The sequence below is a fragment of the Canis aureus genome, chromosome 12 (genome assembly GCF_053574225.1).
Source record: "Canis aureus isolate CA01 chromosome 12, VMU_Caureus_v.1.0, whole genome shotgun sequence".
NCBI lineage: Eukaryota > Metazoa > Chordata > Mammalia > Carnivora > Canidae > Canis > Canis aureus.
In genome coordinates, this window is record NC_135622.1 from 49,403,123 (window position 1) to 49,417,594 (window position 14,472).

The 14,472-nt window shown below is 60.7% G+C and overlaps 1 protein-coding gene and 1 long non-coding RNA gene across 3 annotated transcripts; both read right to left on the reverse strand.

Annotated features, from left to right (window-relative positions):
• Nucleotides 1-593: 593 nt before the first annotated feature.
• Nucleotides 594-8,582, reverse strand: LOC144281167 (uncharacterized). 2 transcript variants are annotated; one of them, XR_013349651.1, is made up of 2 exons: nt 4,821-8,582; nt 594-1,801 (listed from the first exon to the last, which is right to left on the reverse strand). It is a non-coding gene; the product is annotated as an uncharacterized LOC144281167 (long non-coding RNA). The 2 variants fall into 2 exon arrangements; XR_013349650.1 differs by having other exon boundaries at nt 2,013-8,582.
• A 15-nt stretch (nt 8,583-8,597) lies between these two features.
• GDF7 (growth differentiation factor 7) lies at nt 8,598-12,625 on the reverse strand. Its single transcript, XM_077844004.1, has 2 exons — nt 12,202-12,625; nt 8,598-9,547 (listed from the first exon to the last, which is right to left on the reverse strand). The coding sequence occupies exons 1-2, from the start codon at nt 12,623-12,625 to the stop codon at nt 8,598-8,600; spliced, it is 1,374 nt and encodes a 457-aa protein (XP_077700130.1).
• Between the last annotated feature and the right edge of the window lie 1,847 nt (nt 12,626-14,472).

The window sequence follows — 14,472 nt, forward strand, 5'->3', positions numbered from 1 at the left end:
TCACTAAAATATGTAACTGGCCTTGCAGGGGAAGCTGCTGTAACTGGGCATTGCTCTGGCTGTGGGTTTCAGAGGCTTCCCTGCACAGCTCAGAATGGGGGTGCCCAGGCTTCCTGAAGTGAGACAGATCCTCCAGCGGCCTGCTGTGTGTGGAGCAAGACCTTTCCGCTCGGACTGTGTCTGCAGTGACAACGCTCCCTCGCTACACATAGCCATGCCCTTTTTCCAAAGGGAAATCTGTCTTCTGCTGCGCTTTGGCCTCTTCACCCCCAAAGCCAAGCTTGGCTACCTTCCTGTGCCGTGGCTTCACGCGGTACAGGCCATGCAGTGTTCTCCGGAGTCACGGCGGTCACAACGACCCGAGGCCCCCAGATGCATGCACAGGACAGCCTGCGCTGTTTCAAGGGGGAATGGTCAGAGTGAAGACTGACAGGCCCAGAGCCACCGTGTGGCCCCATTGGCATGCAGTTGTCCTAACACCTAAATGGTTGGCTTCTGTTCTTGGTGTGGAGCACTGGGAACCGACCACCAGAGAGAGGCTGAATAGCAAGGCAAAAAAAAACCGTTCTCGAAAGACCAGCCAGGAGCAGGTGTATCAATAAAATATTTAATCAATTTATCTGTACAACATTTTAAAAGGGCTAATGAAGAGCATACGAGCCTGTTTAACAAATATATACTGCTATATAACTGTCAAGAAAAATAGAGATTGCTGTTTTACAGTTCATTTACATTCCAGTATGTACAATCTATTTAAACTTGAGAATACATATACACAGTGGGTTTGTACCTGGCCTGGAAAAGCTCCCTGCCAGCTGGTCTGGGCATGAGCAGCACTCACAACATCAGCTCGTGCTGCCCCAGCGGCCCAGCAGAGCAGCAGGGAGGCGGCCCGCTCTCCAGCCTCCAAGCCTCGGAGCTCTGCTCTGGCCAAACCAGAGCTGGACGACTGCCGATGAAGGCGATCTCAGCTTGCATTCAATGAGCTTAAAATTCTCACCACTTTTCCCATCTGACTCCCGAGCCAAGCTGAGAAATAGTGGGTATGGCTGTGAAATGAAAGGGATTTGAGCCCCCCGAAATAATACATTCTGTCTTCAGCTGCCGAGGGAATGGTACGTATTGAGCTGTGATGGCATTACTGTAATTCTGAGTTTCGCTCATATCCTTAGAATCACGGTGTTGGCAGCAGAGTCAGGGTGCTCGCTCGGAGGCAGGGCGCCCGTCATGTCAGAAGCTGCTGCCCACCAAGAGCCTGCTTAAACAGAGGTGTGCCAGAGGCTGGTGCGGGAGTTCTGCAGGAACCTCTTGATATCTATTTAAAATTCTTTTTTTCCAAACTTTTCAGAATCCCCTATTCTCAACTGCTGAACAGCAAGTTACACTCAGCATACAAATCCTTGTAAAAAAAAAAAAAATGCATTAACTTCTCATTTGGGGCGAAATACTTCCAGCTGAGAGACCTAAGGGGACTCAGGATTCTTTGTCACAGGAAACACAGAAGCTGTTTGCACTATGGTAAAAAGTGGAATACAAAAAAACAAAACAGAAAACCCCAAACAACAACAGGAAAACGGCAATTACTGTAAGGAAGCTGATGTTCGCCATCCGTGATTTATCGGAGGTGGAGAAAGCCAGAGAAACTCTGCTTTCCAGAGTCTCTGTTCCTGGCTTGGAACACTCGAGTATCTCCCGGCCAGAAAATACATTCTTGCTTTCTCCCTGAACATGTATCATCATTTTCTAAACAGAATGCTGAATGGCTGGCTTTCTTCTGACTCTGACGGGCCCTGATCCGGAACTATAAATTGCAAAGAAAAATAAGCCCTGCTTGCAGGGGCACCCCATCCTCCAACCACAAGCCTGCTCACCTCAAGCCAAGCTGCTGCTGTCCCGAGCCCCCCGGGGAAACCTCAGACGTGTGCGTCTTTTCCTGCCCTCAGCAACCTTCCCACGCTCGGAGATACACTCACAGGCCAAGAAAGGCTTCCCGTGCACGTTGTCGGACTTACTTTTCAGACTCACTCCACTGAGGAGTCCAGGCAGGCTAGGGCTGCCCAGGCGCTAGGTCTGAGGGAGGCCAGGCTGGTCAGGAAGCTGTGCAAGTGCGTCAAACAGCGGCCAAGTGTGCAGGTGCAGGTGCACCGAGCCACCACGCCCCCTCCCACCTTGCAGCGGCACCAGGCAGGGTGCTCAGGGGCACTGAAGCCAGCGCCTGCCTCCGCTTGCTTTGTGTTTACCTCCAGCTCAGCAGGACCCCTGAGCCTTGCAAGGGATCTGGTTTCTGTCAAACAGAGGCACACCTCAGCACCAGGAGGTTCAGACAAGGTTCTAGATTCTTGCAGCCAAGTGTCCGAGCAGGGTGGAGGCTCAGAACAGGCATCTCACCCCCACCACCCCATCTCTAGATGCAGCAGCTGGGTGTGGTCGCTGCCACTGCCGGTCAGATGGAGCAGTGCAGAGACAATTTTTGCAAAGAAGACAGCGCTGACCCACCTCCTGCCTCGTGCCTGGCCAAATCTCCAGCTGCCTCCACACCGCACTCCTAGTCGCCAACAGCTCAAAAGATTGTAACACAGAAATGCAGAAACCAAGCAGCCGGCCACAGCCTGGAAGGTCTGGACTACCAGGCTGAAAGGTGCCTGAGACGCGACCATCAGAAGCTTTTCCTGGTTTTTCTAAACAACTTGTTTCAGCTTCCTATCACTGACTTAGAACAAGGTGGCCCTGTCTGGAATGAAGGGTTTCTAACCAAGCGGAAGGAAGTGCTTCATAGACCAGCACGCCAAGCTGTCCTGCCAGCAGACTCAGAAACACCTCTTTGCAGAAGCGTCCATGCACACTGCAGCCCTCTTGCCATTGTAGGGGGATGCGGGTGAGGGAAACCAGCCCTGTCCTTTGCAGCCCAGACACATACACTCCCACACACAGATGCCAGAGGGGCCTGCAGGACTGCTCCCTGGAGGTGTACGAAGGCAGGAGCAAGCGGACCAAATCCCCCCAGGCGGGCCGGTCGGAGGGCGTGCTGTACTTTCCAACAACTCTAAGCACAAACTCGAAATGCAGACCAGTTTTTCAGTGACCTCGCTGACACTCCGACTCCACCTTTCCCCAGGTTCCTCGGCCGAAAGTGTGGCAGTCACTGTGAAGCGCCAACCCAAACGCTGCCCAGTCAGAAGGCCAATGGCCAAGTCCCAGGCCGGCCTCAAGCACGGGCCTGGTGCCGGCAGTTTGAGGGTGGGTGGGAAGAAGCCAAGCTCTGGTGGAGCTGGGTGTGCACACATCATGAGCAGAGAGTATCCCTGAACCAATCATCAGAGCCCACACAGCAAATGTCAAGCCCTCAGTCACCCCCATTGACTTCCTAAGCCAGCTTCCAACCCTCTTCCTGCAGCTGCCTCCAGGCAGGTGACTCCACTTAAGGGAAGTGTGGCCTTCCTGACCAGAACAGGTTTCTCTCACCTTGAGTCCCGTCGGGATTTAACTATTTAACAAGCTAAAGTCCAGAAATGGCAACAAAAGGAGGAAGAAGCTTGCTCTAGCCCAAGTGGCCAGAAGCTCCAGGCACAAAAGGCAGAGCTGCCTGAAAAATTATAAGTTACCTCTTTTGACTCCTCCTTGTCTCTCACTGTTAAACTCTACCACCATTTTTCAGGCCACAAAAAGGAAGAGAGCAGCTCTGTAGGTGCCTGCCGCTGGGTCACTCCTCCAGCAAGCTGGACCAGACATGGGCATGGCAGCGAGGAGGGGGTGGGGGCCTGTGGGGACCTGGCCCAGCACTTCACCCTGCACAGGCTTGCTTGCCTTGTCCAGGGACTCTGGGACAGTCCCAGGTCCCTGCTGGGCTGCCAGCAAGGCCCAGGCTTGCTTTCTTCTGCCGTTCCCACAGAGGCCCCAGCAGCAGGCGGCAGCCTTCCCAGAATCTGGTCACAGGACAATCTCAGCAGGTGTGGCTCCACCTGCCCCTGGGTGTGTGTGGCGGAGTGGGGTGGGGGTGGGGGGGACAGATCTCCAGCTGGGTTGGTAGTGCCCCTCACCCAGAACATAGGAAAGCTTGTGGCTTTGGTGAGCTGAGCCCTACCCCTGAGATCCTGGTCTCCCCTGCACCTGCCTTGACCCAGCTGGAAATCAAAGCCACATCCATAGGGCACCAACAGACTCTAGGATTGTAATGGACACACGTGCACACATGCGCGCACGCACACACACACACACACATAGACACAGGCAAGAGCTGTGATACTTGTGAGAAGTGGCTCTGGGATTGGGGGGCGGGGGGCCTTTCCAGGAACAGTCACAGCTCCTCTGCCTTTAAACTCTGTTAATGGACTTTTGGACCATCTAGAATCCTAGAACCAGGGGACTGGAGAGCTGCTCCTTTTACAGGGGCAGAAGTAGAAGCTCCGGGTAGGGAGGTGGCTGCCCACAACCGTCCCAGACCTCTCAGGAGGCACCTTTCGGAGCTCCAGCACCCAGGTGACCTCACAGCAGGCAGACAGCAGGCGACAGCAGGGGGCAGTTCACTCCCGGGTACACAGAAGTCTGCAGACACACCAGCGCTGCCCAGACACACCTCAGAGGGCTCCAGTTCTCTCCTATCCTGCTCCCCACATCTCTCAACTCTGGGGCGCTCTTGTCAGCTGCCTCTCTTTCCTTCCCAATCCAGACACCTCAGGGGAACAACGGAGGTCCTTCCCTGCCTCTGACAGATGGCTGCCTCCCAGACCCTCGATGCTGCACCTGTCTGAGGGCTCCTGGCCCAGACCCACTGAAAAGGCCCTGCTTTCTGGGCCGGGGGAGGCTTCTGTGACCCCACCAACCTGCTCTCAGGAGACTGGCGAGGCCCCAATGACATCTGTCCCAGAGATAGCAGTAGTGTTTGCTCTTCTTCTCACGGGCTGTTCCAAAGACTAGATTCAAGCAAGAGAAGAGTCTGCCTTTTAATGTGCACCAAGTCCTCTTGGGAAGAATTCAGTTTTGCTCCCTGCTTTAAGAAGACAATCAGTCCACAGTCCTGGATTATTTTCTGCCATGAGTTTAAATAAAAAATCACAAGCAGGATAAATGACTTCTTAGATTTGAGTTACGCTCTGTTACATCCACAGGGTGGTCCCTACTCCCTTCCACACTGACAGCGGGGTCCCCACTCCTGCGGACACCTCCAGGAGACTGTCCCAGGAGCAGTCACTGCACTAGCTTTGCTAGCTTTGACTCGACATCACACAATCCACAGCTCTTCTTTTTCCCATGCCACTCTGGTAGTAAGATGTGAGCACACTAGGATGAAGCCTAGGACGTACATGATGAATGGACAGACCATGAGCTAAGACAACAGAGCCTGCCACCCTCTCAGGAGGACCCAAGGCTGCTGCTCAGAAAACCAGATTTCAACCAGGTGAGCGTCTGGGCATCACTGGACACAGCCGTCTGCCAGTGGAAATGTCTCCCTTAATACAGAAGTCTGGCTTCTGCTGTGTCTAGGCAGCAGAACTAGACGGTCTTCATGTTTAGCAGACCCAGTACCGACCCCCTTGGGCACCAGCTGGCCTGCCCCATGCTCCCCAAGCAGGGACGACATCCTATTCTCTAGCACGAAGGAGTGGTTCAAAAGGCCTCAACTAGAAGTGCGCGTGTCTCCCGAACAAAATGGAAAATTCACTGCTGGAGGAGGAATATTCTGGTGGCCCCAGACCCAAGAGAGTCTGAGTTGGAGAGGGGGCACTGCCTTCACCCACAGTGCCGTCACACTTTATCCCTACTTGCCAGCAGCCAGCTCTCCCAACGGGTGGGGACCGGGGCTTCCAGCTGAGTGATTTGGCCCTGCACCCCACTGCCTAGAAGACAGACAGTACAGGCCACTACCACTGTGCTAGCAGAATCCTCCTCCAAATCCTGGCAAAGCTCATCCAACCACATCATAGCAGCAAAGACATGTCTGCCTCGACATGTGGTGGGGCCCTTTGCTGTCATTTTCACAAAGTGTGACACATCTTCTCCATTCACCTATTTTTAACTCTGAGATGCCAGAGGCCTGAGTTGAGTTATAGCAGGCACGGGTGGTCCCTGGTGGCTACGTACAGCTCCTGAACTATCCTGGAGACATTGCCACTCCGTAAACAAGAACACACTGAGGGTATCCGAGAGCATGAGAGCATCGAAGGAGCTGCCACTGCCCAAGGACCAGCCCCCTCCCCGGATGCAGCCTGCACCTCCAGATACAGGAAGATGCCTACTTCCTCCATCACTTACAACACATCTTGGTAGAAAGGAGGTCATCTGGAAAAAACTGAGAAAATGGACATTTTTTTCCCTGCCACGAAAAGCTCAGGCTAAATCAAAACATCTCTTCTCAAAACATTGTTTCTCCTAGTCACTAAAAAAGAATCAAAATGTTTCCTTTTGTCCAAGATATTAAATAACCTAGAATTTCTGCAGAGTGATAGCTAGTGTTTCATTAACTCCCTTTCTAAAACTTCAAATACCACAACCTCTCATATTTTAGTGTCATTTTTTTATTCTTCATTATGACAGAGCAATCACTGTGCAATTATTAAAAACTACTTGGAAAAGTGAAGCTTCTCTGGCCAAATCCATAAACCTAAGGGGGCCACGGGTCACTGAAATTGAGAGGAAGTGTACCATAGCTGCCACTTTGGGAATTTTGTTTGTGAGTTTTAACCTAAAGAGACTTGCATTTTCTGATTATTTATAGCTACTCACATAGCCACAGCATATAAATTCATATTATAAGTGCATTTTCTTTTCCTTTGGGGGAAATTTTACGGGATAAAACAGATTCAGGTGGGGCCCTTAAGTAAATTCGCTGTATCTAAATCCTTAGTATTCCTCTCTCTGGAATCTTTAATCACTGAGAATTCAAATCTGGACCTTAGCATCCAAGACAAGAAGCATGGAATGGATGCCTTTCTCAGGAACCCCGAAGGAGAAAGCCCAGCATGACCTTAAAGAATACCCAGGGAGGCGGCAGGGGTTTTCAAAGAAGCCCCAGACAGGTGGAGTCCACGTCGCTTCTCCTCTCCTCTCCTCCTCCTCTCCTCCCTCCACCATTTACGCAAGGCCACAAAGCACTCCCAGGCAGAAATGAACCAAATAAAACAATGTAGGATGGGTGTTCCAGCTTCCCTTTACCGGGGCAGGCAGTCCTACCATCAACAAGACAAAGACGGGACTGGAGGAGAGGCTTCCCCTTCTGCCCCCCACCCCACTCCCCACCGAGGCCCTGCCCTTCTGAAGGGGCCACAGCAGCCAAGCTGCAAAAGCCCCTCTACATTGCAGAAGGGAGGGGCGGTGAGGGGCTTCCTCCTGCCTTGAACCACTGGGTTCGCGGGGAGCTGAAATCTCACAAAAGCACTTTTGTGTAGCTTCACTTCCCGTTACTATCACACTGCCAAAACCTACAGCAACAACACAGTGAGAGCGTGTAAAAGCCAACACAGACTTGATAGCTAAGCACAAGCACATGTTGGCACATTGCGAGCACACCATTTGGAGAGGGTTGCGCCTACCTGGCAGAGGAGCCTGAGACTTCTGCAGAAGCCCGCCCCGGGACGCCTCCCTGCCTCTTTCAAAGCCCTAGGAGCCTCTTTCTCAGCTCCTTAGCAAAACCTCCTGGCGGGTCTCTAGGAAAAGGCATAGCGGTCGGCCTTTCCCCATTCCCAGCCACTGCACTAAGCCTCCCCCTCAGCACCCCCAAGGCATCGCTGCCACCGTGAGCTGAAAAGCCCTGAAGTTTCAGAACTTGGCCCATGCCACCCCACCCCCAAGTCCATATCAGACCAGACTGGCGGTTTATAGCCTCTCCACCATTTCACTTCCCCCTCGGAAGAAAAACACCCCCCCCCCCACATTCTAGATCATTCCTAATTATAACTGACGTTTTTTAAAAGGGTAGTGCTGACCCTTGCAGAGATCTGGGTAGTTCTACAATGCATTCTTTCGGACAAATGTTCCCTTTCAAAACCGAAGGGGCACGTTAGATTTTTAAAATTAAAGAATAAACACGCCTTTTGCAGCGGTTCCTTCCCGGAGTAAACGGCCGCCACGCAACGCAAATCTTCAGAAAGGGCAGGAGAGAGCCTTTCTACCGGTCAACACCGGGGCGCAACAGCGGGCACTGAGCCACCCAGCCTGGCGTTCCCCCACACTCAGCCACAAGGAAAAAGGGGGTGGGCTAAGAGTCACTCCACTACCCCCATTAATTCACCCATTCTGGAACCCCCAATTCCCTAACCCGTTTCTACCGGACTTGGTGCCTGTCATTGCAACCTTAACACACCCACCATCCTCTCTCTCCAAAAGGGGGTGGTGGGAGGTGCGACGGAGTGTTTGCGGAGTACACGTTCGTTCGTTCGTTCGGGGAGGTCGGGTCATCTCCTGTTCGCACGCAGGCTGCTGCCCACGGGAAAGGTGCGCGTGAGTGTGTGGGTGTGAGTGTGAACGCGCGCTCTCCCTCCACGGGGCCGGTTCGGGGCCAGAGTCCGACGCGCACCCACGCTCTTCGGCGGGGGCGGGGGCGGGGGGGTCCCGGGGGCGGCGCGGCTGCCCCTTCCCTGGCCGGGCCGGGCCGGGCCCGCAGGCTACCTGCAGCCGCACGCCTCCACCACCATGTCCTCGTACTGCTTGTAGACCACGTTGTTGGCCGCGTCGATGTAGAGGATGCTGATGGGGCTGAGGCGCGCGGGCACGCAGCAGGAGGCCGGCGCCGCGTCGGGCGCCATGGAGTTGAGCAGCGTCTGGATGATGGCGTGGTTCGTGGGCTCCAGGTGCGAGCGCAGCGGGAAGTCGCAGACGCCCTCGCAGTGGTACGCCTCGTAGTCCAGCGGCGCGATGATCCAGTCGTCCCAGCCCAGCTCCTTGAAGTCCACGTGCAGAGGCCTGCGGCTGCAGCGGCTCCGGCCCCTGCGCCCGTGGCCCCGGCCCGCGCCCCCGCCGCCGCCCTGCGCCGGCCGCGCCCCGGCCAGCGCCGTCCGCCGCCGCCTGCGCCCCCCGGTGACCGCCGCGGGCGACCGGGGGCCGGGTCCCGGGTCGGGCGGCGGCTCCGCGGCCAGCGCGGCCCCGAGCGCGCGGGCCTCCCGGAACAGGCTCCCCTTCCTGTGCGCGCGGGAGGACACGACGAGCAGAGCGCGCTCCTCGGCCGCCGCGCCGCGCGCGCCCCGCGAGCCGAAGCCCAGCCCCCGCAGCGCCAGCGGCTCCCGCGACGGCCCGGCCACCGAGCGCAGCCGCAGGCAGAAGGCGCGGGCGGCGCGCGGCTCCCGGCGGTGGCGGCGCACGGCGTCGGCCACGTCGAACACCTCCCAGCGCGCGCGGGCCAGGGGCGGGGCGGCCCGCGAGTGCAGCAGGCGCGGCGCCCGGGCGGCGCGGGGGCAGGTGGACAGCAGCAGCAGCGGCGGGGCGGCGGCGCGGCCGGCAGCCGGCCCGGGCGACTCGTGGCGCAGCACGCGCAGCTCGGCTGCCACCACCTCGTCGGCGTCGGGGAGGCTGGACACGTCGAACAGGAAGCTCTGGCCGGTCTCGGCGGGCGGGTCGTCTGCAGGAGTCGGGCAGAGACAGAGAAAGGGCGCGGTGAGGGCCGAGAGCCACCCCGCACCCCGGCCGCGGGGCCTCCCAGCTGCAGCGAGCCCCGCCCGTTAGGCGGTTCGACGGCCGCCCCGACCCCCGCCCGACCCCCGCCCGGGGCTTCCGTCCCGTCCGTGCCGCCCGCCACCGCGCTGCCCCCGCGACGACCCGCGGCATCCACTCACCGCCGCTGCCTGACGCAGAGCCTCGGGCTCGCGGGGCCCGGACCCCAAGGCAGACTTGCGGGCGGACAGAAGGCCCGGGGGGCCCCTCAGAAGCCCTGCGCCCCGTCCAGGGTCCGGAGGCCCGCGGAGGCCCCGCGCTGTGCCGGGACTGCTCACTGCCGCCCAGCGCAGGCCCCGGGACGGCCGCGGAGGCCCGGCTGGGCGAAACGGACCATTCACGTCCCCTGAAAACTCTGCAGCTTGGGCTGCCTCTGCCCCGGCTCCGCCTGGACCCTCCTGCCCGCCACGACCTGCCTGCCCTGCAGCTGGGGCCCTGCGTGCCAGTCGTCCAGGGGGGACGCGTCAGCCGCGCCGCCGACCCTGCGGGGCATCCAGCCTCCCGGCTACGCTGCCGGCGAGCTAAGGCCCAGGCGGGAGGCGCCCGGCTCGGCCCAAGGGCTCCTAGCGGCGAGCGCTGCTGGCCGCGGTGGGAAGCCCCTAGCTCAGCTTCTCCCGACTTTCTGCGACCTCCGATGGAGGTGGGAAGGCGGCAGAGGAGCGCAAGGAACCTTCTCCGGAGGGTTTGGGGCAGCCCGGGCTGCCTTCCTTGCTGCAGTGAGGGCAGCGTCTCAAGGAGGGCTCGCCTCCAGGACCCGCCGATCCCTTCGCAGATACACTCTTTCCCTCCGTCATGACTTACCTCTCAGAGTTAGGGGGTTTTATTTCTGGTCGTGGGCACTTTTTTTTTTTTCTTTTTGGGCTTAGGGAGGGAAAAAACGGTTGAAATTCCACCGAGAGCAGCAGATAAGGAGCTCCCTTTGAAGAGGGTCATATGGTTTCGCTTTGCCCCAAAGTCGGAGAGACTGTGCACGCTGCCCCCGCCACTGAAGATCTGCTCGCCCACCACTGCCGCCAGGCCCTCACGTCCTGAGGTCCAAAGTCTGGGCTCTGCCAGTGGCTTCTGGGGACCTCAAGTAACCCTGCTCCAAGTTGAAGCTCAGAGTGGAGAGGGAGGGAGGCTCCGAGTGCCGGGCAAGTGCTTCCTCCCCCCTGCCACTGCTTTCCCTCTGGGCTCCCCCGAGCATTTTTTTCTGAGCTGCCTCTGCAGCATCTGCCCGGGCCAGAGTGCTGCCACTGCATCCTCTCCTTACAGAGGGAAGAAGAGAAGTGCCCTCAGAGCCTTGCCAGCCAAGCAGAGCTCCACAAGAAAAGATTTAGTTCAGGCTGAGGCTAATGGTAGGCCTAAGTCTACTTAAGAAAGCAGCTGGCATCCTGCACACCCACCTCCCCTCTATCCTGGGGGCACACGCAGCAGCCTCAAGGCTGGAACCTTCGCAGGGGCCCTGGACACTAGCACCCAGGCTTTGTAGGAGTACTCAGCATCCAATCCAGGGAGCATACCAGGCCTTCAGAGAATGCTTGATGGTTCCCACTGAACTATAGGGCCATCTGGGCCCAGGAGGTCCCGGCACCCAAAATAAAGCAGTCTGTGTGTAGGCATGGTGCGTGTGTAGGAGGAGGTGGGTGATTTCGTCATTGCACCACTGCTACCTGCTTTCCCGGGCCAGAGTCTGGGGTGTACAGCAAGAGACTCTCCCAGGCTCAGCCAGCCTGCCGCTTCCTTTCCAGCCCTATTCCCCTTTCTTTCCCTCCTGCCTTCCATGCTGGGTCTCTGGCTGGATAGAATTAAGGCCAACATTACTTGCATTTCCGCCTGAAATTAGTTGAATTTTCCCTATCTGTCTGCTTTAATGACTTCAATAGGGATTAATAAAATCCAGATGACACACGGCAACCGCCACAGTCATACCCACGTCCTACCCTACCTTTGAAGGACCCGGGACAGAGTAAGGTGGGGTGCTTGTCCCAACCGGGCCTGCATTCCGGCAGGGTCTCACCGACCATCCTCCCCACCTCCCACGACTGGAGTCCTCCACCTCTGGCTGTCCCAGGGGCCCAGCACAGGGCAGGGGCACCCACAGCCATACACCTCCACCCTGACACAGCCTGCCGAGAGGGGACCTCCGAGTACCCGGTGATGCCACCAGCCTCTCCAGGGGCCGTTTATTGCAGCCCGCCTTTTTCTCTCATTCCCCTGAGTTTCCCCCAGTTTGTGCGCGCCCCCCCCCGCCCCCCAGGAGCTAGAAGCTGCAGAGTTTGCTGCAGTGCAACAGCCGCTGCCACCACCACCGTCACGGCGCAGTCCCTCTCGGCCCGGGCCCCTTCGTGCTTCGGATCCTGCCTCCTCGAGGGGACCCGGCCGGCCGGCAGGGCCAGGACGATCCGGCGGAGGGCCCCGGCTCAGCCCTTTGGGGTGCGTGGGCCTCGGCGGAGTTTCTCCCCCCGAGGCTGGGACGTGGGGGGCCGCGCCCCGAAGGGTCTGGAGCGGGGGGCTCGGCTCCGGCGGTGGCCGCAGCCCAGGAGCGGACGGGACGGACGGGCGCAGAGGAGGCGCGAGTACCTTGGTTCGCCTGGTCTGCGAAGCCGGTGATCGTGTCCGCGCGGCCGCGGCGGCCGGAGCCCGAGGTGGAGGCGGCGGCCCCGCCGGCCGGAGCCCTCCCGGCCAGGTTCCGGTAAAGCGACATCATGAACTGGTGCGGCACCACCGAGCCGTTCCCGAAGCCGGAGCCGGAGCCGGAGCCGGAGCCGGAGCCGGCGGCCCTCCGCGCAGCGCGGGCTCCGGGAGCCGCGGCGGCCGGGGCAGCGGAGACGCCCGCAGCCGGGGCGAGGGCCCGCCCGCCGCCGCCGCCGCCGCCCCCCGGCCCCCCGGCCCGCCCTGCCCCCGCCGCTCGCAGCACGGCGGCCGCTTCGAGCCCGAGCCCGTCGCGGGGCCGGCAGGCGCTCAGCAGCCAGAGGCACAGCGCGGCGGCCGCGCTCAGGTCCATGGGCTCCGTGGGCCGGCGGGCGGGCGGGCGGGCGGCGCGGGCTCCGTGGCTCCGGGAAGTCCCCCGGCGCCTTTTGAACATAGTGTTTAATAACGGGGGAAGCGTGCGCAGCCAGTCGCGGCCCCCTCCCGCCCCCTCCCCCACCCCCGCCCAGCGCCCCGAGCAGCGCCCCCTGCTGAACGCTGGAGCCGCAGCACCGCGCCCCGCGCCCCCCGCCCCCCGCTCGGGCCTGACGCGGAGTCGGGCCCGGAGCCTCCTCCCCGCGCCCGGGCGCGGGGCCCGCACTCTCGCCCGCCCGCGGACCCGCCGGCGCTCCCGCCGCGGAGCGGGCCCCGCCTCCCTTCCCCACGGCGGGGCGCCCCCGCCGCCCCCGCCGCCCCCGCCGCGCCCCAGCCCCACGCGCCCTCCAGAGCGGCCGCTCCGAGGCGCCGCGCGTACCGCCCCGCTCGGTCCCCGCTCCCCTGCCGAGGAGCAGCAGCCGCGCCCGGTTCCGCGAGCGCCCGGGGCTCCGGAGGCGGGGGCCGGGACCTCGGGGCCCGGGGCGCACGGCGAGGCCGAGGGCGCGCGGAGGCCACACGGCGCGCGGGGCTCCCACAAAGGCGCGCCTGCCCTCGCCGGCTCGACGGTTGCGCAGCCCGCCCCAGCCTCCAAGCACCGGAGCGCGCGGCCGGAGCAGGGCGCGGACCCGTGGGGAAGAGCGAGGGCTCGTGGCAGGAAGGGCCGGCCGGAAAGACAGACGGACGTCGGCCGACAGTCGGAAAGCAAAGGTCCGGGCGGAGAAGGGGAGCTTAAGCCGGAGCCAAGACCTCAAAGGAGCGCAGGAATTACGGAGGCAGCCCGGGGTGATGGAGGACGTGCTCGGCAGCGAGTTCATCCGTGCGTCGCAAGTGACGACCCTCGCAGCCTTCCAGGGGGCCGGCCAGCGGCTGCGGGCTACCTGGTATGTCGGGGCGCGGCCAGAAGCCGGGAGGCCGGGCGGGCGGGCGGCGGAGAGCCCGCGGGTGGCGCCGCCCTAGTCCCGGGCCGGGGTGGCGGGTGGCGGCGCGCCCAGCGCACTCGCTGCGGGAGGGAGGGCGGCGGCGGCAGGGACCGGTCGGTTCAGCTCCACCGCAGCCCCCACCGACGCCGCGCGTCCCGCCGAAGGACGAGGTCCCGGGAGGCAGACGGAGCGCCTGAGCCCAGCGGACCCTCGAAGCAGCGCAGATGCGTTATCCCTTAAAATTCGATTTGCTACCGAACTTGACATCTAGACGGGGTCTGTGCGTCACGGGCACTCTGAGTGAGTGACCAGCGCCAACACGACGCCACGGCACCCAAGGCCGAGCGAGCCCCGAGTCTCTCTGGGTTGTGCCACATTGGCCCTCGGAAGAGGCCCCCGCCCAGGATGCTCCCAGGCCGACTCCGGCCGGGCTCGGAGTTCCCCTGCCCCAGCTGCTTGGTCCCAAGCGTGCTCCTCACTCGTCACCGTGCCGGCCACCGCGGAGACGCGAGGGCTGCTCATCTTGGCACTTTGGTCCCCTCATCACGGCCGGGGACACGTGGGGGCAGGAGGAGAGGTCTGGGGGGCCACCCGCCCCCCACCCTGCCCGGACCCCAGGCCCATCTGGTGGGCCAGAGAAAGACCTGAGATTAGCGTGGGACGGTGTGGTTGAGAAGGGCAGCGGGAGCTGGGTGACAAGGGCTGCATTAATCCGCCGGGCTGTGGGGACTGAGGACGGGGTGCCAGGCACAGGCCCCTGGGCACAGCTCTCCCTCTCTGGGTGGTGCTGGTCCAAAGCGCCCCGCGGAAACCTGAGCAAGCTGACAGAGCCTCACCCTAGAGACGCTGCTCAGGCTCCCTCCGGCTC